General features: G+C 42.0%; 1 protein-coding gene across 2 annotated transcripts in view; it reads left to right on the forward strand.

Annotated features, from left to right (window-relative positions):
- The window catches only part of LOC137997128 (tyrosine-protein kinase TXK-like), a 144,089-nt gene that overhangs the window by 50,032 nt on the left and 69,057 nt on the right, over positions 1 to 25,000 (forward strand). For both annotated transcript variants that reach the window (XM_068842914.1, XM_068842915.1), the window contains exons 7-9: positions 4,217 to 4,273; positions 8,976 to 9,032; positions 22,255 to 22,309. In XM_068842914.1, the coding sequence (XP_068699015.1) occupies positions 4,217 to 4,273; positions 8,976 to 9,032; positions 22,255 to 22,309 (169 nt within the window). The remainder of the gene's footprint in view (positions 1 to 4,216; positions 4,274 to 8,975; positions 9,033 to 22,254; positions 22,310 to 25,000) is intronic.

Here is a 25,000-nt window from a genome sequence, read left to right on the forward strand (position 1 = left end):
GTGCTCCATTGAGTGGTCTTACGGTGATAGAAAAACGGACGCAACCTTCGAGTTGCTAATGTTACAGGCCCTGCCACCATGTGAGTTACCCACTTCTTGCCAGCTCCACCTGTTGGAGTTGCATTGTGCAATACGCATAGGTTCTAGCAAGAAATCTTTTCCAGAAATCAAGAGAAGAGTAAAGCTGACCTTCAACCATTATACCCAGATCGTTTTGAAGTAATTGGCAGGTTTTAAAGGGAATACCACATCGTCACTGTCCCTAATATACCACCTGTAATTCATGCTACTCGAACTACTCAATACAAATTGTTATGAGGATCAGAATTACTCTAGTTTATCTGTCATGCAGTTCCAGACTTTTCTAAACAGAACATTCTAGATGCTTGTAAGTGATACAAGAGACTTTCTCCTTATTTGCCAGAGGGCTTACCCTCCTGGCCGGCTGTGATTGAACTTATGCTATGGTTGCGATACTGAGAGGAAGCTTTAATCAACTGTGATAACCATAGTGGGTCTATAACCTTTGACCCTGCTATATCCAGAGAGATGAAAGAGACGATAGCCGAGAATGGAAGAAGACAAAGAATACAGAGTTCCTTTTGAAGTCCACCGTAAGAATTTGTGTGCTCAGGAAATCCAGTGAGTGGAAAGAATCCAGTGAATCAAGAAAGCCAACCATTGTCGTCTACAGTCGGTGGAACTTGGAGTGCAAAGTTAATCAAGATTACCTGTATGGCCATAAAAGACAGTAAGCCTGTTTTAGGAACTGCTTAATTTAATCGTTAACGGACGTAATTGTAACAGTGTATAATTAAATAATAGTAAAAAGGGTAACTTCTCGTTGTCACACTTTTGTTGAGTGACTTATATTGTACTCGGGAGGTCTTTTTCACTTATGCCTTGTTCGCGGACATCTCTTGGTTATTCCAGCACGTAACAACATTTTAAGGTTGATGTAAGAAGAAACTCAATGAGGTGGTCAATCTGGGAGTTATTAAATCAGTGACTGAATCCACTGACTGGGCTTCAAGGGTGGCCTACTCCAAAAAGTCAAATGGGCGCTGGCGTATTTGTCTCGACCCCAAGGATCATAATCTCGCTGTCAAGAGAACGCATCATCATACACCAACCCTTGAAGAGATCACTCACAGGTTCAAAGGAAACCCAGTTGGATACCCGTCACCGTTATTAGTCTGTAGTTCTCAATGAGTAGTTTTCCTACCTAACTACCTTTAATAGCCCATTCGGCATGTTCAGGTTCACTTGCCTTCCCTTCGGACTCTGTGCTAGTCAAGATATTTTTCCACAGAGGGTGGACTTCATCCTGGAGAAATGCCCTGGAACCATAAATTCGGTTATCGCAACTTTCAAACTCAGTTTGTTGGATCGATTAAGACTTCTTAACTCTGAATTTAAACCATTCTGCAGATCAGCCCGTGTGCTGAGAGAAAAGGTTATTTTAATATCATCAGCAAACATCCTTGGGTATGGGCAGCCGTCACCGCCAAAAATACAAGCCTTGTAAACCGTTAAGAATAAACCGGATTACTGTAACTGTCTTTAGTAGAATGGTTTATCAGAATTTGAAACGGGTTATTTAAAACACAAATGGACAAGTCACCTTTGGAGGAATGAGATAGCCAAACATTAAATGGTTTATGCAGTTCAGAAACTGTGTAGAGACACTTGGTGAACTGATTCAGCGAAAAAACGAGTGGTCAAGTGTATAATGAAATAGATCAGTCACCTCATGCAATCATCGCAGCCTACACAGAATTGGTCAGTGCCAAAGACGACCGGTGTAATTTTACTTGTTCAAATGACATACTCAAGTCTTGAATGGATCAGCGTACTGCAACATGATATCCAGTGACACGGCCAACTGTCCAGCTTACCGTACACTGCTTCAGTGACGTTACAAACGGTTAATGGTAGTGTGAAATGGCTTATTTTATCTGCAAATGGTTAATCGTAAAGTGCAATGGTCTAGCGTAACATTGATCAGCTTACCGTAATGTGAAACGGTTTAGCGTTATCCCAAATGGCTTAGCGTGATGACAAATGGTTCAGTAGAAACTGAAATGGTTTAGTGTTACAGCAAATGGTTTGCGCCAGAACCGACAAAAATACAAAACTGAAACGAACAAGTCAAGATTTAAATGGAATAGGCAATGAGGGGTCTTGCGTCACAACCCATACGTCATACAGAAAAATTTTAGCGCGAATTTGCCAGAACGAAGTTTGCACTGCACAGGTCGGGAAATTATTTGGAATATATCGCTGGGTCCTGTTGGAGCGGATCTTGTTTGAAGTTTCATTGTCCTTTCTTGGTTGCATTGCCGTATTTTGCCGAGTCTTGTTCCAAGCCAAGGCGTATTTCAATGAAATACAACAAAATGTGAATGATATCCTTTTCAGAGATAAAGTGGAATAAAGTACGTCAGTAAAACTCCTCTTTGGCCTTGAACTGACAAAGTTTCCTGACGGTTTCTAATTTTAGCGTGATTCCTATTCGCTGGCTATTGACAGTTGGCTCGATATGGCTTTTTTTCCTTTCAATTCGTTCGCTGAGGGTGTGCTTGTTTTCTTTTAAAGCTCGTGCGATTCAAGAAAAATTCATTGCCAAAATCGTGAATTCCAAAGTAAATTTCACTTGAAAAACCGATACCGCACTCATCGCTTCATGATTCATGCAATGTCGGTTTTTCGCGAGACATTTACCTTGGAATTCACTACTTAGGCACTGAATTTTTCCATAGAAGAAAGCAAAGAAAATGAGTTAATTAATCAAGCAGCAACCGGAAACAACAACGCAGACAATTCGAAAACCTTTTATTTTCACTAATCCTACAGGCAGTAAGAATAAATAACCAGGGAGCTTCGCTTTTAGGCTTGGCTAAATCTATATATTACCTAGTAAAGTAATCTAGGGTTCCGATGACTGTACAAGACCTGCTCACTTTGTGAACAATACTATTAAATTATTATTTATCGTTAAGTTAAGAACTGATTGCCGTTGGGGAGTTTGATCCTCTGGACCTATTGTCACCTATGTTCTCTTTACAAAGGGGAGGGATGTCATGGTATGCGTGGAATAAAGGACTGGAACTTGTTTATTTCTTTTCCTGTGCTAGTCCGCCATCATGACATAGAACTAAGCTACTCTTGGACATTAAAACGTTGCCTTATCACGTACGTCTGCGTGGTCTTTTTTAGAACCGATTCGGACAGCTTTTTTGCATAAGTTATCTACGTGCTGTGAAAAAGATGTTACGTGATCAAATTCTAGCCCTAGTAATTTTGCACTACATGTAGAAACATTGGTTAACTTAGTGCCTGCTGTAGGAACTTCTGGTGAGTAATCTTACTGCATAGCCGCTCTCCGGTAACAACCAAAACATGGTCTTCTCTTCATTCATTGGTACATGTAACGTATTAGCCAACATCCGGCTAACCACTTCCGACAAAGCGTCCTTCAGTGAGTCCTGCAGTTTTGAATTACTCCACCCTGTATATGAAGTTATTGTCGTATCGTCCAAATGGAAACGGCAAATCGTTTATGACAACAACAAACAACAAAGGGCCTAAGACCATAACAGTTGCTATATATCATATCAGGCAATGGCACCAATTGACGCCAGTTCGAAAGATAGGACTTGAAACACCACAGCTATGATCCCTAAACACCGTATATAAGCGTTGAACTTATCGAGCATGAGCAACCATATCGACTGCTTTAGTATAATCGACAACTACTAACCCACCAATTTTGTTATCATCAAATTTATACAAAGGTTCGTCAATGCTCTGCCCTATCAGTGTCTTTTTATTTTTACCCCTAAACTAAACGAAACAGTTAAGATGACACAAAGCCTAACACTAACCGTTTTGTTGTAAATATACAATTGGCACTGGGTGAATGTATGTTTATAAAAGTTGAACGATTAATTGCGATCAACTAGTGGTATTTCTGCGTTTAAGTTTGCATTCAACAGAGAGTTTAATCACTTCAGTAGTCAGTTTTAAGGATGAAGTGAGCTGCCTTTTCAGTTATTGCAGATGTCTTATTGGGTTTTTGCTATTTTTTTATTCGACCCTCAAGGTTTCTTTTATAGGTATGATGGTAGAATTTTGTCTGTCAACTAATCATCGATTTTTTTGTTCTTTTTGGTTCATATGTACATCATACTTCTATTGAACTTTTATTGGTCAGGACCCAGGGATATATTCCAAGTAATTTCGTGGAAAGACAAAGTTCGGAGAGTGAAAGGTATGTATCAGTTAAGACTTGACTAAGCTGGTTTCTTTTTCTGGTAATCATTTATGATTAAGAACTACCTTATACACAGCTTTTAATAGGCAAGTCTTATCTTGGAATACTTTGGTTTTTACTTCGTGAGTAAATTGACATGGCTTAGCAGTAAGGGCAATTTACATAAGGGTTGGATAAAGATAATTTTATTCTTGTGGAAAAATAGCAGAAGAAGTCGGAACGTTTCAGTTCACTGTAAACGTCAGCTAACAAGAATAAAATGCTAAGTCAACAGCATCCTCATATTTACATTGCGCCCATTGATGTAAATGCGCTGTATATGTGGAGTTGTGACAAAAGCGCAAAGCCGTATCTAAGAATTCTTTAAGGTTTTCGGGGAATATTTGGAAGCAATATGTATCCCTTAACTGTCAGTCCGCATATTGTACTGAATGCAACTGCCGAGGCCAAACTATTATATATCTCAACTCGCTCCAGTTTTTCCATTTAATATGTACTAGATATTGATATTAACTGAAAAGGATAAAAGTGTGAAACATATGTTAAATGAGGGTCAACCAAAAGGAGACATCGATTAGAAAAACAACAACGAAATAAAGGAGAATACAATCAAAGACACTTAAAAAGGGTGAATGAATTCCAGGAGACTAATTTAAACTTGACTTCAGGAAAACGACAACAAATATTTCTAGAGCAGCAGAAGCCCGAATATTCCCCCCGAGCTGTGAGGAGCGGCAGCTCTAAAGCAAGTCTAATTGCAGGAAAGGGGGAGGCCACCGCCCTGTCAAGCCAGAAGTGTTCTAGGCTTCTTGGCATGACCTCCTGGGGCTTGCCGGCCTGGACGCTTTCGTGGAGTTACCTGGGTGGAGCAGGCTGGAAGAGGCTAGCCTGAACAAGGCTGAACCAAGCAGGATCATGCTTGCGCTCTGCCTATACCTAGGTCACTGCTTTAAGCTGACCTGCTAACGACGCGCTTTGGATCGCAGAGGTGGCACGCAGGTAAATCTTGAGTTTCTGGTCCCCTGCGATCTAAAAAGGATACCCTTCTAGCCAAGATCATATTATCTAAAAGCTTAGCTTCAATCTTGGCAAGATGGGAGATTGCCCTAGCCTATGACAGCTTGAGGTCAAGTAACATCTGACCCACCTCCTCTACGAGCCCCTGGAGGAGTTTTGTGGAAGCAACATCAAAGTGCTCAATATAAGACAAAATACTGAGAGAGCGCCTGACCAAGGATTCAATAGCCTTGAACTCCGACGAAATCACAGTTTCAGCTAAGGCCAGTAGATATCATGGTCGGCATCCAGCACCTGAGGAGCTTGGGCTTGGCTTGCAAACACGATTACAAATACGGTATGATGAACACGGAAAACTTTTGTGACGAGAGAAAGAGAAGACTTCAGAACCCACCAAACACTTATGGCGAACTTGAAGAGAGTCCTTGGGCTGTTTCAGGACCTTTGTGTCATCTGAGCCACATATTTTTTTGTTAGTTTCCCTAAGCCAATGGGAAACAAAGTGGGACGCAGGCAGAGAAGTAATGTTCCGCGCCTCCCCCTCAGCAGACAACAACTGTTCGTTCATGTTGCGAAAACTTGCAGTAACGTCCTTCTTTTTTGACAATTGCAGTAAACCACAAACGTAGGAAACTTTCTCAGAGAACCCGTGTGGGAACACTTGAGGCCGTCACAGGTAGAGTTCCACATCAAGATAAATGTTCGGAGGAGATTTAGAACGTGTTCCTTGAACACCGGGGAAACCCGAGTACGCGGAGAGAAACCTCTCGTTGCAGAATAGAGAACCAACAAACTCAACCCACATATGACGCCGAGTCTATGCCACATTGGTGGGAGACGAGTACTTTCACCACTGCGCCATCCCTGCACCCCACCACGAGAAGAGCAAACACTTGGACAACTCTGGCTCAAGGACAAGCCTTTTAATTGACACGTCCCAACTCTTCCCTAAGAGAATGGACTAGGGCATTGTTTTCCTTGACCTGTCGTTGCGTGTCAACGATAACATCATGCAGCATGGAAGGTGAGTGAGATCCGGACGAACCCTCCACAACTCTCGGTGGATCAACATCCCCTGTGTTGAGGGGAAAGCTCCTTTCCCCTGAAAAGGCATGCTATTAAAGAAAAAGGGAATCGAGAACAATAAGAAAAGTTCGAAAGGCCACCGGACCGTCAAACACAGTGAAGATAAATCAAGATGGCCGACCAAAAAAACGAGTAAGAAACACTAGAAAGTTTCAAAGCAAGAAACGGAAAACAAAGAAACGTCCGTAGGGCCGATGAAAAAATTCCAAAACAGGATTCTTCAAAAACAGGAGGTTTCTGGTGCTGCAGGACAAACAAAGAAAGTCACGTAGAAACTCGAGCAACGTCAGCTTCGAAGCGCGAACAATCCAAAAGAGATGGTAGGAGGTCCAGGTCTCCTGGCTATGTCTTGTTCACATCCAGGAATATTTTATTTCTCATTGTCCTGGTGCATAATGTTTGCATTATTCCCTTTAAATTTTAGGCTACGTTTACAAAATAAATAAAGGAAATGTAATATTAATTTAAATAGTGAGTGAGACTGCTAGCACCCTTTTCCCGAGCAGATACAAGAACATGTTATCTCGACATTTGCAATTATTCACTGGATTCAAAAGTCAGTCCTAGAATGTTTCAAACGCCACAATGAAAATATGCTAAACATCGATTGTAAAGCGATTCACCAAAATTAAGAACGGATAAAATGACAATGACCCTTTCCTAGGGAAGTAGAAAGTAATAACTACTTACAAGATTTTTCTTTCTTGATCCGCTTAAACGATAAATAGCTCCCAAAACTAAACCTTTTTCACGAAATCACAACACCATGTGCTCATCCGGGTTATATGATCCTTCACAACTTTCTGTACTATTCAGGAAATGTCAATGTAAAACTCCTCTTTGGCCTTGAACTGACAAAGTTTCCTGACGGTTTCTAATTTTAGCGTGATTCCCATTCGCTGGCTATTGACAGTTGGCTCGATATGGCTTTTTTTCCTTTCAATTCGTTCGATGAGGGTGTGCTTGTTTTCTTTTAAAGCTCGTGCGATTCAAGAAAAATTCATTGCCAAAATCGTGAATTCCAAAGTAAATTTCACTTGAAAAACCGATACCGCACTCATCGCTTCATGATTCATGTAATGTCGGTTTTTCGCGAGACATTTACCTTGGAATTCACTACTTAGGCACTGAATTTTTCCATAGAAGAAAGCAAAGAAAATGAGTTAATTAATCAAGCAGCAACCGGAAACAACAACGCAGACAATTCGAAAACCTTTTATTTTCACTAATCCTACAGGCAGTAAGAATAAATAACCAGGGAGCTTCGCTTTTAGGCTTGGCTAAATCTATATATTACCTAGTAAAGTAATCTAGGGTTCCGATGACTGTACAAGACCTGCTCACTTTGTGAACAATACTATTAAATTATTATTTATCGTTAAGTTAAGAACTGATTGCCGTTGGGGAGTTTGATCCTCTGGACCTATTGTCACCTATGTTCTCTTTACAAAGGGGAGGGATGTCATGGTATGCGTGGAATAAAGGACTGGAACTTGTTTATTTCTTTTCCTGTGCTAGTCCGCCATCATGACATAGAACTAAGCTACTCTTGGACATTAAAACGTTGCCTTATCACGTACGTCTGCGTGGTCTTTTTTAGAACCGATTCGGACAGCTTTTTTGCATAAGTTATCTACGTGCTGTGAAAAAGATGTTACGTGATCAAATTCTAGCCCTAGTAATTTTGCACTACATGTAGAAACATTGGTTAACTTAGTGCCTGCTGTAGGAACTTCTGGTGAGTAATCTTACTGCATAGCCGCTCTCCGGTAACAACCAAAACATGGTCTTCTCTTCATTCATTGGTACATGTAACGTATTAGCCAACATCCGGCTAACCACTTCCGACAAAGCGTCCTTCAGTGAGTCCTGCAGTTTTGAATTACTCCACTCTGTATATGAAGTTATTGTCGTATCGTCCAAATGGTAGCGGCAAATCGTTTATGACAACAACAAACAACAAAGGGCCTAAGACCATAACAGTTGCTATATATCATATCAGGCAATGGCACCAATTGACGCCAGTTCGAAAGATAGGACTTGAAACACCACAGCTATGATCCCTAAACACCGTATATAAGCGTTGAACTTATCGAGCATGAGCAACCATATCGACTGCTTTAGTATAATCGACAACTACTAACCCACCAATTTTGTTATCATCAAATTTATACAAAGGTTCGTCAATGCTCTTCCCTATCAGTGTCTTTTTAACTTTACCCCTAAACTAAACAAAACAGTTAAGATGACACAAAGGCTAACACTAACCGTTTTGTTGTAAATATGCAATTGGCACTGGATGAATGTATGTTTATAAAAGTTAAACGATTAATTGCGATCAACTAGCGGTATTTCTGCGTTTAAGTTTGCATTTAACAGAGAGTTTAATCACTTCAGTAGTCAGTTTTAAGGATGAAGTGAGCTGCCTTTTCAGTTATTGCAGATGTCTTATTGGGTATTTGCTATTTTTTTATTCGACGCTCAAGGTTTTTTTATAGGTATGATGGTAGAATTTTGTCTACCAACTAATCATCGATTTTTTTGTTCTTTTTGGTTCATATGTACATCATACTTCTATTGAACTTTTATTGGTCAGGACCCAGGGATATATTCCAAGTAATTTCGTGGAAAGACAAAGTTCGGAGAGTGAAAGGTATGTATCAGTTAAGACTTGACTAAGTTGGTTTCTTTTTCTGGTAATCATTTATGATTAAGAACTACCTTATAGACAGCTTTTAATAGGCAAGTCTTATCTTGGAATACTTTGGTTTTTACTTCGTGAGTAAATTGATATGGCTTAGCAGTGAGGGCAATTTACATAAGGGTTGGATAAAGATAATTTTATTCTTGTGGAAACATAGCAGAGGAAGTCGGGACGTTTCAGTTCACTGTAAACGTCAGCTAACAAGAATAAAATGCTAAGTCAACAGCATCCTCATATTTACATTGCGCCCATTGATGTAAATGCGCTGTATATGTGGAGTTGTGACAAAAGCGCAAAGCCGTATCTAAGAATTCTTTAAGGTTTTCGGGGAATATTTGGAAGCAATATGTATCCCTTAACTGTCAGTCCGCATATTGTACTGAATGCAACTGCCGAGGCCAAACTATTATATATCTCAACTCGCTCCAGTTTTTCCAATTAATCTGTACTAGATATTGATATTAACTGAAAAGGATAAAAGTGTGAAACATATGTTAAATGAGGGTCAACCAAAAGGAGACATCGATTAGGAAAACAACAACAAAATAAAGGAGAATACAATGAAAGACACTTAAAAGGGTGAATGAATTCCAGGAGACTAATTTAAACTTGACTTCAGGAAAACGACAACAAATATTTCTAGAGCAGCAGAAGCCCGAATATTCCCCCCGAGCTGTGAGGAGCGGCAGGTCTAAAGCAAGTTTAATTGCAGGACAGGGGGAGGCCACCGCCTTGTCCAGCCAGAAGTGTTCTAGGCTTCTTGGCATGACCTCCTGGGGCTTGCCGGCTTGGACGCTTTCCTGGAGTTACCAGGGTGGAGCAGGCTGGAAGAGGCTAGCCTGAACAAGGCTGAACCAAGCAGGATCATGCTTGCGCTCTGCCTGTACCTAGGCCACTGCTGTAAGCTGACCTGCTAACGACGCGCTGTGGATCGCAGAGGTGGCACGCAGGTAAATCTTGAGTTTCTGGTCCTCTGCGATCTAAAAAGGATACCCTTCTAGCCAAGATCATCTTATCTGAAAGCTTAGCTTCAATATTGGCAAGATGGGAGATTGCCCTAGCCTATGACAGCTTGAGGTCAAGTAACATCTGACCCACCTCCTCCACGAGCTCCTGGAGGAGTTTTGTGGAAGCAACATCAAAGTGCTCAATATAAGACAAAATACTGAGAGAGCGCCTGACCAAGGATTCAATAGCCTTGAACTCCGACGAAATTACAGTTTCAGCTAAGGCCAGTAGATCATGGTCGGCATCCAGCACCTGAGGAGCTTGGGCTTGGCTTGCAAACACGATTACAAATACGGTATGATGAACACGGAAAACTTTTGTGACGAGAGAAAGAGAAGACTTCAGAACCCACCAAACACTTATGGCGAACTTGAAGAGAGTCCTTGGGCTGTTTCAGGACCTTTGTGTCATCTGAGCCACATATTTTTTTGTTAGTTTCCCTAAGCCAGTGGGAAACAAAGTGGGACGCAGGCAGAGAAGTAATGTTCCGCGCCTCCCCCTCAGCAGACAACAACTGTTCGTTCATGTTGCGAAAACTTGCAGTAACGTCCTTCTTTTTTGACAATTGCAGTAAACCACAAACGTAGGAAACTTTTTCAGAGAACCCGTGTGGGAACACTTGAGGCCGTCACAGGTAGAGTTCCACATCAAGATAAATGTTCGGAGGAGATTTAGAACGTGTTCCTTGAACACCGGGGAAACCCGAGTACGCGGAGAGAAACCTCTCAATGCAGAATAGAGAACCAACAAACTCAACCCACATATGACGCCGAGTCTAGGCCACATTGGTGGGAGACGAGTACTCTCACCACTGCGCCATCCCTGCACCCCACCACGAGAAGAGCAAACACTTGGACAACTCTGGCTCAAGGACAAGCCTTTTAGTTGACACGTCCCAACTCTTCCCTAAGAGAATGGACTAGGGCATTGTTTTCCTTGACCTGTCGTTGCGTGTCAACGATAACATCATGCAGCATGGAAGGTGAGTGAGATCCGGACGAACCCTCCACAACTCTCGGTGGATCAACATCCCCTGTGTTGAGGGGAAAGCTCCTTTCCCCTGAAAAGGCATGCTATTAAAGAAAAAGGGAATCGAGAACAATAAGAAAAGTTCGAAAGGCCACCGGACCGTCAAACACAGTGAAGATAAATCAAGATGGCCGACCAAAAAAACGAGTAAGAAACACTAGAAAGTTTCAAAGCAAGAAACGGAAAACAAAGAAACGTCCGTAGGGCCGATGAAAAAATTCCAAAACAGGATTCTTCAAAAACAGGAGGTTTCTGGTGCTGCAGGACAAACAAAGAAAGTCACGTAGAAACTCGAGCAACGTCAGCTTCGAAGCGCGCACAATCCAAAAGAGAAGGTAGGAGGTCCAAGCCTCCTGGCTATGGCTTGTTCACATCCAGGAATATTTTATTTCTCATTGTCCTGGTGCATAATGTTTGCATTATTCCCTTTAAAGTTTAGGCTACGTTTACGAAATAAATAAAGAAAATGTAATATTAATTTAAATAGTGAGTGAGACTGTTAGCACCCTTTTCCCGAGCAGATACAAGAATATGTTATCTCCACATTTGCAATTATTCACTGGATTCACAAGTCAATCCTAGAATATTCCAAACTCCACAATGAAAATATGCTAAACATCGATTGTAAAGCGATTCACCAAAATTAAGAACGGATAAAATGACAATGACCCTTTCCTAGGGAAGTAAGAAGTAATAACTACTTACAAGATTTTTCTTTCTTGATCCGCTTAAACGATAAATAGCTCCCAAAAGTAAACTTTTTTCACAAAATCACAACACCATGTGCTCATTTGGGTTATATGATCCTTTTTGTACTATTCAGGAAATGTCAACAATGTTCCCACATTTCCTACCCCTCAACGACTGCTAAAGTAGTCTCAAGCACTCAGATAGCTATACACCAATGCAAACTCTGAATATCCAGCCTTAATTTTGCTGTTCCTGTCATGCTTGCGTTTTCTCTTCTGTTGAGTTCAACAATTCTTCCTCCAACACACAAAGTTTTGGGATATCCCTGCGGTAGGACGCATTCGCAGTTCGCAGAAGAACTTGACGTATTACACCGTCTCTGTCAGGGTAGGTTTCTTAGAACAATGCTTTAGACCACTGACCTCGGGGAACGTTTCCATCCTTCATGAGAACAAGGTCTCCAACCTTAAAGTTTGGTCTTTGGTTCAATTACTTTTGACACTCTTGCGAAGTGAGAAGGTATTCTTTAACCCATCGTTTTCAAAACTCATTCGCTCACAAATGTATGTGATTCCACCTTGACTGGAACTTGTCTAAGCCTTCTCTAGGAGCCAAGCTAGGGATCTGAAAGAGAAGTATATGATAAGGAATTAGGGCGTTTAAGTCACCCAGGTCACTTGATACTCGGGTGATTTTACTGCTGTTGAGTATCTTCTCCACTTCTACGAGGAAAGTTGCCAGAACCTCATCGTTAACAAGATGCTCGCCTATCAAGACACAAAGAATTTTAGAGACAGAACAAATGAGTTGCTCCCGTAACCCTCCTTGGTGACTGGTGGCAACAAGGGGATTGGAACACCACTGGATGCTCTTAGGTTGAAATTCACGTTCAATTCTCTCTTGGCCCCAGATCTGTAACGCCTTTACGACTTCGGATTCTGCTTCTCTAAAGTTCGTGTCATTGTCGCTATAAAGGAATCTTGTTGCACCTCTTCTTCCAAGAACCGTGTAAGTGCATCAAGGAAGCTATCTGTCAACAGATCGTTGGCAACTTCAAGGTGGACGGCACAAGACCTCAAACAGGTGAAAATGCATCCGTAGCATTTGTGAAACTTGACTTTTTTGAAGATCTGGTCATCGGCCCTGTGCGGACGTATAGTGGACCAAAATAATCGATGCCTACAGCAGCGAATGGATACATGAGTTGATGGCTGTCGAATGATACCCTGACCACAGGAGGGGTGCTGTAGCTCCGGCTACGGCGTTCCGACGTTTACATTCACGACATCTTTTCAATACGCGGTTGACTGATGAAACGCCTTCCACAATCCAAAAACGCTGTCTCGTTTCAGCTAGCACTTGGAAGGGACCAACATGACAATTAGTAACATGGAAGTGGCGAATAATTATTTCTGTGATGCGATGATTTGCGGGTAGGATCATAGGGGCCACGGTAATCGCAGGGTGCTCTGTTTAGCTCGGTATAGCCCTGCATATATAGCCCTGTACGATCGAGTCTTCCTCCTACGTGCAAGATGCCATTTTTTACGAAGAACCGAAGCTGACATCGGCTGACGTTGCCACTGGTAATGCTCGAGGCTGTCGAAAGGAATGACTTGCATCGATAAGCCAGGCCACAATTCTATTTAATTTCTCCCATGAGGAGTACCTTTTGAATAACGAATTCCAGAAGTCTGCTTCTACAAAAGAGGCATTGACAGTCATCATATGTTCTTTCGTCATCATTTGTTTAAGTCGCAAATCGTCAGGCTGTAAGTGCTACTCGTTAGAATCCTGCCACAGAAAACTTGGAGAGTGTTTCTATATTTCTAGTTTCTCAGCTTCGAGCGCCACTCGGCGGGGTCTGTTCCGATCTGATGTGACGCCATTATGACGGTTCGGATCCTTCCCCTGATGACAGCGATACGGTTTGCAACAAAGGTTACAAGTCTTCTGTTTTCGTTGAAAACAGACCTTAATACTATGGTGAAATCCATCAAAAAGGTTACACTGTTTATCTCAATGCGACCTTCTAATTTCTCTCTCAATCAGTTGCAGGTTGCTCTTGAAGATGTTTTGTCGTTTTTACTGCCTGATCGGTTGTTGGGAATGACTTGAGGAGGTCATCAACATAAAAATCTCGCTGAACTGCGTCTGTTGTCTCTGGAAAAAATTCTTGTCTGTGGTCAATAGCGATTTTTCTCAAGGCAGAGCCACAAATGCTATGCGATGAAGTTTCACCGAAGATGAGCACCAATATTTGGTAGATTCATAGGATCTTTGCTCAGATCTCCATCTGGCCGCCACAAGTAGCAAAGTGCACCACGGTCTTCAGGAGCAACAAAAACCTGATGGAACATTCTTCTGATGTCGGATGCTGCAGCTATGCTATGAACCCTAAAACGTACGATCACCCGTATCATGGAAATTTTGTTTTCTAGTCCTTGAAGCAATTGGTCATTTTACCATTGGTCTTGCAAGCAGTAAAACACCACGCTTGGTTCATAAGGCTGGGTGCCAAACTGCATGGCGTGGCAGATACAAATGCAAATCGGTTTGGCGGTTTTAACCTCCTCGTTAGGAAACGATCGGCAAGGTGCCCATGGGACATCGTATCTTTCTCCATCTTCTTTTTCAGCCAAACAAATTTACTCTTGGCTGCTGGAAGACTATCCGAAGGTTTGGTAACTTCTGCCGAAATGAAAGTTTCAGTTGGTGTCCTCCAACAAGTCTTGGTGACTCGTCCAAAAGGCTGCCCATTCTTTCTAAGATATTGTCTATGATATCCGGACGGTCGCTTACAATAAGAATGGTCAACTTCCTTTCATCTATTCTGGCAAACTAATGCCGTTAAGGTGTGGCCACTTCTTCAACTCCTCGTTGCTAGGCAAATTTGGGTACTAATAGAGATGCTTCCAATGGTCAAAACATTGTCAAGCAAGAAATTTTTCTCTCTATCGAAGCTTTCGATGTTAATTGAACTCTGTGGCCAGACTCCTTCTTTCCTTCTTCTCGTAGTTCACTGTAGTAATCGTGTAATCGACGGGATCACTATCAATAATATTTTCTCAGACACGGTGTTGTATCCGTGCCTCTGTCTATAGAAAGGCATAAGTTGTACTTTGCTTGACACCTCAAATGCTGTGGTTGTTTTGGAAGAAGAACTTGTAGGATCACCAGTCATTAGTTCTTTGGTATTTACTTCACCATCTGAATTGCAATGTCCCCCTTTCTATTCAAGGTCTGTCGGGTGAATGAGTGAATGATGTTTTCTGCCGCATCCTTGAACCTGTCGGGAAAATCCCGAGACCTTTTTGAAAGTTCCTCTCTGCCAAATTTTGTGCCCCTGAGCTCTCAAGGCATTTTAAGGCTACCGACGGTGTATAACCACGTTTTCTCCCACAATCACCATGAATAGCCATAGCCGTAAATCTAAATGGTGGGGTCTCGTTCTTTCCTCTATATAAATGGTTGTTCCTTCTTCTGTTATTGAGTCGCTCTCCCTGAGTTTGTACAAACTTCAAGAAGTCTGCAAATTCAACTTGGCCCTTTAATTGGATAATGTGTCCTGCCTTGTGCGTCCACTTTCTCTTCAAGCTTTTTTCCGGTAGTTTCCCATAAACATAGTGATGGTATCTCCATTGTTCAATCGACTTGTGTACCCAGGACCCATACTTGTTAAAACTTGTGAAGCGTTTCTCCATTTCCTGGCAAAGTCCATCAGAGTGGAAGCATCTCCTCTTTTCAGGTTGATTTCTCGGAATCATCTCCTATGCGCACCTGCAACCCTATGTCGTTGCCCAAAGTTTTTTAACAACGCCTTCCACGCCTCGCCATACCTCTATCCTACGGGTAGATTGACACAACTCTTAATGGCTTCCTTACACACTGATAAAGCAGGCAGGTCAGTCGCTGTGAGTCATCTTTAAAAAACTCTGCATATTCAGCGGGATCTCTGGATAATTTCATTAATTTTATCTTCGGTAATGAAGGGCCAATCCATGAACTCGAAGGTGTTTGATGCTGAGGTGTCGTGTGTGTTGACTGCTTCGTCAAGTTTTGAATCGTTTGCAACAGAGTCTTTTCAAGAGGCGAACAACTGACCTAAGAGAATGGTAAGGCACTGATGGGGGATAATCACCTGAAACCACGGGGTGCTGGTGAAGTTGCTGGTCTAAGGAAGGTGGTAGAGGTCGCTTTACTTCATCTACCATGAGAGTACTTTCTGTCTTCCTAGATATTGGTGTTTTCTGGCTTGCATTCAATTTTAATTCTGATATAACTCGATCATAAATTAAACGGCTGCCAGTTTTGTGAACATTTCCTGTTTTGTCACTTTTTACCGCTGAAAAAACTCAGAGACAAAATCGGAAAAGAAGAGTCTAGAGGAGTCTTTTTCAAAGTCAACTGCAACGACAGCACCAGCGTTTTCACTGACAACACCTCACTGGCGCACAATAAACATACATATCAAAGAACTTGTCAGAGCCAATGCACCATATTGAGACTAATACACTTTCTATCAATTTTAATTCTGAAAGACTGATTAGGCTTTAGTTTGTATGTGTTAGTTTTAATTAAAATTAAGGGAAGATTTTTGATGTTACATCTAAACTTGCTTTTCACTCTTCTTTTGAACTACAACAAAGGCTTAGTTTTTTTAGTCATATCCATTACCAGAAATTCGGGTTATCGATCAAATTTCTTCTGCACTGAACTTTAAAAATGGCGGCCCACGATTGCAAAGGATTGTATGAGATAAAATAAAAAAATTCAAATATCATGCATATTAAGATATCTAGCCTGCTTCCCTTGATCTCAACCGAACAAACACTGTTTTGTTGTTCTCGCAATATAACTTTTTAGGTGTTTAATGAAAGATAAGCTCGGACAAATCGCGATTCAAAATTTACCCGAAAACGGTCACTTAATGTCTCATGATCATGTGCTCTCCGGCGGGTCTAATTTGCAGGTCGCAGGTCGCAGGTCGCGGGTTGCAGGTCAATGTTTCACTAATACAGAAAGTATCCTAAACTTCATAAAAGCTAACCTTAGGCCTAAAAACGTTTGTTTAGGCCTAATTAGGCCTAAGGTTAGCTTTTAAGAATGTTTAGGATACATTCTGTATTGGTGAAACAATGACCTGCAACCCGCGACCTGCAACCTGCGACCTGCAAATTAGACCCGCCGTGTGCTCTCAAATTTCGGTAAATATTGCTTACCGAAAACTCCATTTTGGAGAACCAATCTTGCACCTGGACATCTTCCCTTGATCTCCATCGCTTCGTGACAAATTTATGTCACAGACTTGGTTGCAAATATTCCGTAACTCGATGAAAACCTTCAAACAAATTTAAAGGTTTGATAGTGAAATATTTGGCCTCTACACTCTTGACTCTTGCATTAGGAATTGCTAAAAACGTCCGACCATTTTGTCTCTTTCTGCACTGTTTTGGAAGCCATGTTAAAGCACATGTAACCAGGCAGTTTTAAGATTAAATCCGCTGTGTATTGACTTGGCAGACTCGCTTAAATGTAAACAAAAAGGTTGCGAAACCGGAACGAATATACTACATCGCTGTGTCAGCTGCAACGCTATTCTTTTGCAAAAAATTGTTAAGAAAGTCAATTTAGAAAATAATGTCCGACTTCTTGAGCGATCGCGAACGGCAGAAAACGGATGCCAAACTCCAAATTAGTAGCCCTCACAAAAAATTCAAGAACCGGAAGGATGTCGATGCAACCAAACTACCTCTCTCAGTTGAAATTCCGTATTTTTTGTTGAAAGAATGGCATGGAAAAGTCAGTGACAAGAATGATCCTGAAGCAACTGCCCCTGATTACATCAGCCTTGCCAATGATTTAATTCCGGGACATTGCCTTTAACTCGAATAAATGGCAACTTAGCTAACTCCTTATTCGACGATTTCCGCTTGCTGACAAGTCTCTCCACTTGATATAGTTTTGCCCCGGGTTTATATTTTCATTTTCCTGTAGAAACTGGTTCAAAATCCGCCGAAGAGAGATTATTCAGTGCGATATAATTTACACGCTTCGAACTGATCTCGCCATGTTTTTATTACGTAATCTAATACCTTTGTGCATGCTCTGTTGAACTTTGAGTACACTGCAGTCAGGAAGTATCCCGTGAACGAAATGACTCCGATTTCTGGTAATGTCAAGCTCATTGCATGTAAATCAATACAGGAAATCTGTCTATGTGCAATATTAATTGCTAGTCTAATGATTTTATTTTTTAGATTTAATTTATTCAGACTGTTAAGTTGACGGCCCCTCTGGGTTCATGTTGGTTGTCCTCGGTGTCAACTGTCAATTTAAGAAAATGGTTCAATGTCCTAGCTCCTATGAGTCTTCTATAGCTCAGTGGAGCCTCGAACTAGTAATCGGAAGGCCGTAGGTTCGACTCGTATGAAGGAGCACTCGGATTTTCCCGAGTATCCCCGAGTCGCCTCGAAAAGTAAATGCCTTCATTTCGTTCACCTGTCTTAACATACTTCAGAAAGTTCTTTTGTCGAAGCGATAAAAGAATTAGATAGTCTTCGGTAATTACTTGACATTCTCTGTCTTTGTTATTCTTTTGACGCACGATTTTGGAGTTAATACACTTAAAACTTAAAAATGTGTATATCTATAAAACCGCTTTAAAAACCGCTATAAATTTCCCTGAAAACTCAGCCTCGTCAGGCATGTTCCGCCATCTTGGATTCAAGATACTCTGGTACCCAGTGTATGATGCTCCAAGTGTCTTGACTAGTCCACAGACTTCATGTAAGGCCTCACATAGGGTGTCTCACGCTCCTCCTACGTCAAATATTGACTCTAGGAAGTTTTATATAATTTCATTCCTTCTTCGTGTTGATGAGAGATCCTTTCGCCACTCGGTTGATTCTCACGCTCTCTGCTATTTGCCTTAACATGGCATCATTACCATACACTCCAGTCACAGACATTTTGAACTCTTCTCGTTCCTTCCCATGCTTTTCTACGCAATGTTTCCATAATGCTGATTTCTCGTCTCGATTCTCTAAGCCCCCCGCGTGTTCCGTGCCTCTTGTATAGGCATTTCTGGCTGTCTCAACAATGTACCTATTTTCGCATCCCTGGCACTCAATCTCGTACGTCACACCGTGTGCATTACATGGACCTTTCCCAGCTTGTGGAGCAATCTGGACAAGGTAGAAAAAGAGGGACTGAGGTCCCTAAAAGAGAAGTTACAATCTAAAGAGGAAGTTATATTGCAAACAGACAAATCCGGGCGCTTCTCGGTCGACCAAGTTGATAACTAAAACAGAGTTAACTGAATAGAGTGTAATGTGAAGTGCTAGATTTCAATCCCATATGAACCATGTGAGCGTTAGCCCTACAGATGGAAATGGACCCACACAAGGACAGAGAAAAACTCTAACCAGGGTGGGAACCGAACCCACGACCCTCGGGTTAGAGGGTTAGAGCGGTTCCCACCCTGGTCAGAGTTTTTCTCTGTCCTTGTGTGGATCCATTTCCATCTGTAGGGCTAACGCTCACATGGTTCATATGGGATTGAAATCTAGCACTTCACATTACACTCTATTCAGTTAACTCTGTTTAAGATATAAGTGCTACACGGCCAACGTTTGTATAAACGTAACCTTTCCTTGTACAAGTTGATAACTAGTCCGCTTGCGAGAAACACACAGATGGAGATGTTGATGTTACTGAGGAGGAGTAAAACAGACTGCAACAAGTAATCAATGCCCATGCCGTATCATGGGTTCGTATGCTGAGTGCTGGTGCTGAGAATAATGAGCAAACAAGGATTAAGAACAACATGATAGGTACGGATAGCCCGATTCCTCCCCTGTACGGATTGCGAAAAGACCACAAACCGTGTCAGGATAATACAGAGGCCCCCCCCCCCCCCCCCCATGTTAGACCCGTATGTGGTGCAGCACCGAGCTATAGCAATAGACTGTCACACATGGTTAGCACTCATACTAACAGAGTTGTGGAAATCAAAGGAGGACAGTGCCGTGTGTATTAGTACAGAAGAGATGATAGCTGAGATGAAGAAGGCGAAGAGTGTACAAGTCGACAACGATCTAGTGGTGGGATCGGCGGATGTGAAGGCGCTCTATCCAAGCCTGGACATGGACTTAACGATTGAAAAGGTTTGCGATGTCTTCTTTGAGAGTGATATTCAGGTAGAGGGAGTAGACTACGAAGAGGTTAGGCTCTACCCAACGATCAACATTGAACCGGAAGTGCTTCAGAGGTCGAATATAGCCGATGTGTGTCCCACTAGGAAATCCAAACGCGGAAGGAAACCAACAATAACAGCAAGTGGTGCGGAGGAGACGAAAGGAAAACCTTTCAAACCGTGGAATCCACCTAAAAAGCAAGCCGATGAACATACCAAGAGGTTAATGCTCACAGAAACACTACGCGTGGCATTGTCAGTGATCATGAAGAACCATGTATACACGTTCAGTAACGAGATCAAAAAAACAAACAAAAGGCGGACCGATCGGCCTGAAGTTAACTAGGATCTTGGCGCAAATATTCATGATCTGGTGGGACCGAGAATTTGCATGCAAGCTTAAGGACGTTGGAATAGTACAGAAGATGAACCAGAGATATGTAGATAGCATCAATGTTGCTGCAAAAGCAACTGTACCAGGACTGAGGTACGTGGAAGGAAAAATTATCATGGACACCACTAAGGTTGTGGAAGACGAAAGACCAGCACCAGACGTAAGGACTATGGAGCTGATAAGGCAGGTTGGAGATGATATCCATCCATCGATAAAGCTTGAGGTCGACTAATCCAGACAAGAAGTTGCCAATCTTAGACTTAAAGGTCTGGGTTGAGCAGGGAGAGAGGGAGATCCAAGGGTCAAACCAGATGGTGTCTGTAATAGTGTATGAATTCTACACAAAAGAGATAGCATCTAAAGCATTGATCAACGCAAGATCCGCCATGTTTGCGAGCGTGAAGAGGACAGTGCTGTCTCAAGCGGTATTGCGTGTGCTATTGAATTGCAGCCCACTTCTACCTTGGGCAAATGTAGTGGGGAAAGTCGAGGAGATGGTTCTGAGAATGCAGTATTCGGGATACAACAAGAAGTTCAGGTATGAAGTGGTTGACTCCGCTGTCAAGGCTTACAGAGCAAGACAAGAGGCTGAACTGAAAGGAGAGAGACCAATGCATCGATTAAAAGGGTGGAGAAAAGACGAGAGAGAAGCAGAAAAATCTGGAAAGAGAGATGATTGGTACAAGAGAGGTGGAGACGAAGCGGTTATATTCGTTCTTGCGACACCTGGATCGCAACTGCGGAAAAAATACCAGAGTGAAATCAGAAACCAGGGGTATAAGATAAAGGTGGAAGAGAAGACAGGTACAACACTGAAGGAAGTGCTACAAAAGTCCAATCCGTTCAAACAGCGAAGGTGTGGGAGAGAAGACTGACTGGTTTGTAAACGAGCTGGGAAAGGTCCATGTAATGCACACAGTGTGACGTACGAGATTGAGTGCCAGGGATGCGAAAACAGGCACATTGTTGAGGCAGCCAGAAATGCCTATACAAGAGGCACGGAGCACGCGGGGGCCTTAGAGAATCGAGACGAGAAATCAGCATTATGGAAACATTGCGTAGAAAAGCATGGGAAGGAACGAGAAGAGTTCAAAATGTCCGTGACTGGAGTGTATGGTAATGATGCCATGTTAAGGCAAATACCAGAGAGCGTGAGAATCAACCAACTGGCGAAAGGATCTCTCATCAACACGAAGAAGGAATGAAATTATATAAAACTTCCTAGAGTAATACTTGACGAAGGAGGAGCGTGAGACACCCGATGTGAGGCCTTATATGAGGTCTGTGGACTAGTCAAGACACTTGCTGCATCATACACTGGGTATCAGAGTATCTTGAATCCAAGATGGCGGAACATGCCTGACGAGGCTGAGTTTTCAGGGAAATTTATAGCGGTTTTTAAAGCGGTTTCATAGATATACACATTTTTAAGTTTTAAGTGTATTAACTCCAAAATCGTGCGTCAAAAGAAAAACAAAGACAGAGAATGTCAAGCAATTACCGATGTCTTAACATATTTTCAGTACAATTGCCAACACGCTCCATTTGGACAGTTAAGGTACCAGCTGTGAGTACTCATGGTACGCACTCCTGCCATAGGTCAGATGAGTACTAGGTTTGCTGATTTTGATGGCACATTAACCTTTTTTCACCTCAGGCCGATTCCCCATTGCGGATAAAATCATATGGGGTTAAACAGAGTAGACAAGGCAGCTCTTACGAGGGAAAGGGTTTAGAGGCTTTTCAGAACAAAAACTATGTTTGTTTTAAGTGAGGAGATTTATCCTAAGAAAGAAAAGCATTTGGTGAATATTAAAAAGGACCTTCCATAATGATAGCTTTCTATATTGCAGCTGGTTCCAACCAGAATTAAATCGAGAGACTTCTACGGCTGCCTTGAAGGAAAAGGTGGATATTTTTATATGTAATTTAAGGCTACTCCAAATCTTCGCGGTCTATTTTTGCCGATTTTTTTTTTTTTCAAGAAAAGAGAAAAGTCCTTGGATAGCGACAAAAGCTAAGCCAGGACCCAAGAAGAATAAAACAACTGATCTTTTCAACAACAAAAAAAGGAAAAATCTTGGGACAGCAATAAGGTTCGTGGTTTGATCAACCTTCGTAGATTTCCCAAGAAATGTGGAGAAGGCAGTCAGCTCTTCCCCTGCATCTTTACCTGGAGCAGTAGAAAAAAATTGCACAGGCCAAGTTGAACACTGTTACAAAGAACGGAATTATGTGGAACGTTCACGAAGGTCAACGTCACGCATTTTGTTGTTGCAAGAATTTCTTAGAACTGTGACTCATCAGTTTCAAAATAGTTTGTGCCTCGTAAGTTTAAGAATAGAGTTTATTGTAATAGCTGTAAATAGATACTTTTGGAAACTTCTAGACCCTCTTTGGATACTTATATAAGCGGCTCTCAAGTCACACAATCGGTTGTTGTTGTTGTTGAGATTCGGGACTTCGTTCCCTGTCTGTGATTTCCGAGTGCCAAGTGAAGGGATTTCCCCTTTCGTGTGTGATTTTGACATTCTGCTATCAGGTATACAGTTGGTTTTCGGGGAGCGCGATACTGTGAAAGAAGTCTTCAGTAGGTGTCGTCAAAGAAAAGGACAGTGCTTTGCCCGTGGTCAGATAAGCGTAGAGAAGTATTCAGTTAATTGCACTGAGATTGTACTAAGAGAAGTAGCTCGCTCGGGCTAAGTTGTCTCCCATTGTTTACAGTTAAATTAATTGCTTTTCGTGGAAATAGCGAGGTTATTATCTTTCTGCCGGTAATTAGTTGCCTTAACAACACACCAAACCTACCCGGTTGGTTTCATGTCGGCCACTAGTGCTTCCCCGTAATCTCGCTCCTCGGTTTCATTTTCCGTCGCCTTTGCAATTTTCTTACCTTTGGTTTTCCCCACAGTTGTTGCCACTGGAAAATAGGCGTGAGGAAGCTAACTAGGATAACACTTTGCTCCCGCGGAGCACCCGCATTTTGCTTGCTGTGAACTTCCGGGGTCCTATCATATCAGTGGCTGGCGGCTCATAGTGTGAGCGCGTTCTTGACATAATTCTCAGAGAAGGCGTGACATGATTGTATTTCTTTTGAAGGCGAAAACTCGCACTACGATTTTGATGGCATGCATCCTCTTACCATGAATTAATAGGGTATGTAGAACTGACGGATTTCCGTGAAATTTGGCTGAAATGTTCAATAAACAATTAGGAACAAAAGAGTGTCGGCATTTTTGCTCAAACCAAATACTTCCCTTGTGGCGGCTTCGGAACGCAACACGTTTCGAAATTTTTTAATAGTCTAACTTGACAGACCTATAAAAAGAGAACCAATGGGAATACGGGAAAGTGCTCACACACTTTGAAAGATTGATGCTTTGGCACTGACACTCTGCAGTTACATTTCATCAGCGATCACGTTTGATACCCGATTAATTCAACGGAATGGCGCTCGGTCATTTTACTGTTTACCGGCTTCCTTCGTCTTCACAAACAGATAAATAAAACGATTATATTTTGTTCGAATTCTGCATTTATTAACCTTTGTATTGATATCTAGTTTGTGGTAATTTCCTTTAAAACATAGCATGCGAACGCAGACGTATTTCCGGGGGTCGTGTCTCTCCCCCGAAAAATAGCGTCTGCGAAACCGAGCTGCAAAAACGATTTCTGTGAAGTAACTACTTTTGTTTTTTGTTTTGTTTTTTGTTTTGGCCAATCGCGTTGCATGAGAGAACAGAGAGTCGGGTGATCTTCGCGCAATTCGTTTTGTCTTTGTTACAAGCGAACCGACTATGAGTGAAACGCCAAAGAATGCAGTAGCGAATGTTGCATTCTTTGACGGACAAAATGCTTGGTTGCAAAGGAGAAGATAAATACATTGGGTAAAAGTGTTTTGGACATCTCTTTGATACTTCGAGCCGATTTATATGGGCTAACTGCCACACGAAATGTTATTATCGACCGATACGATACGAGAAAGGCGTACGTAAAGTGGACGAGCTTGAGGACTAAATTAAAAAACAGTTTGACGGTGACATTGCTCTCCGAGTTAAGAGAGCGGCTTAAGATTAAAGCAGCGCACTGGAGGCGAAGAAATGTCTGAGTTTTGGTGACGCTTGCTCGAATGTTTTGCCGTGGTGAACATATCTAGGAAAGCGGCCAGTAAAATCGGCCCGAGCGCCGTTTAAGCCCCGGAAAAGGAATGAGCCGGATTGCGTTGGGGATTCTTAGCCCTTCATCGATCCTAGCACTCGTTTTTGCATCACCAAGACCTCAAAGCGTCGTTAAAGAAGCCTTTGGAAGTTTCATTGAGAGCTTAATGTATAAATATTTACATCAACATCCTTCCTAAAGCAAAAAACTCAAGGCGCTAACTTGAAGGCATTGTCTCTTTTAGAGTCAGAAAAAAGGAGACCAAAGGACATCTTACTGTAGAATATTCTAGTAAACAATCCAAAACGAATTGGTAAATCACAATCGTAATATCGTTCCCAGAGGAGCACCGCACGATCGAAAACACCACAAGCAAGGACTTTCCAAATCGTGTAGGTAAATCGTGTTGGTAAATTGACGAAAAATCGCGTTTCTTCTGGG

The sequence above is a fragment of the Montipora foliosa genome, chromosome 3 (genome assembly GCF_036669935.1).
Source record: "Montipora foliosa isolate CH-2021 chromosome 3, ASM3666993v2, whole genome shotgun sequence".
Taxonomy (NCBI): domain Eukaryota; kingdom Metazoa; phylum Cnidaria; class Anthozoa; order Scleractinia; family Acroporidae; genus Montipora; species Montipora foliosa.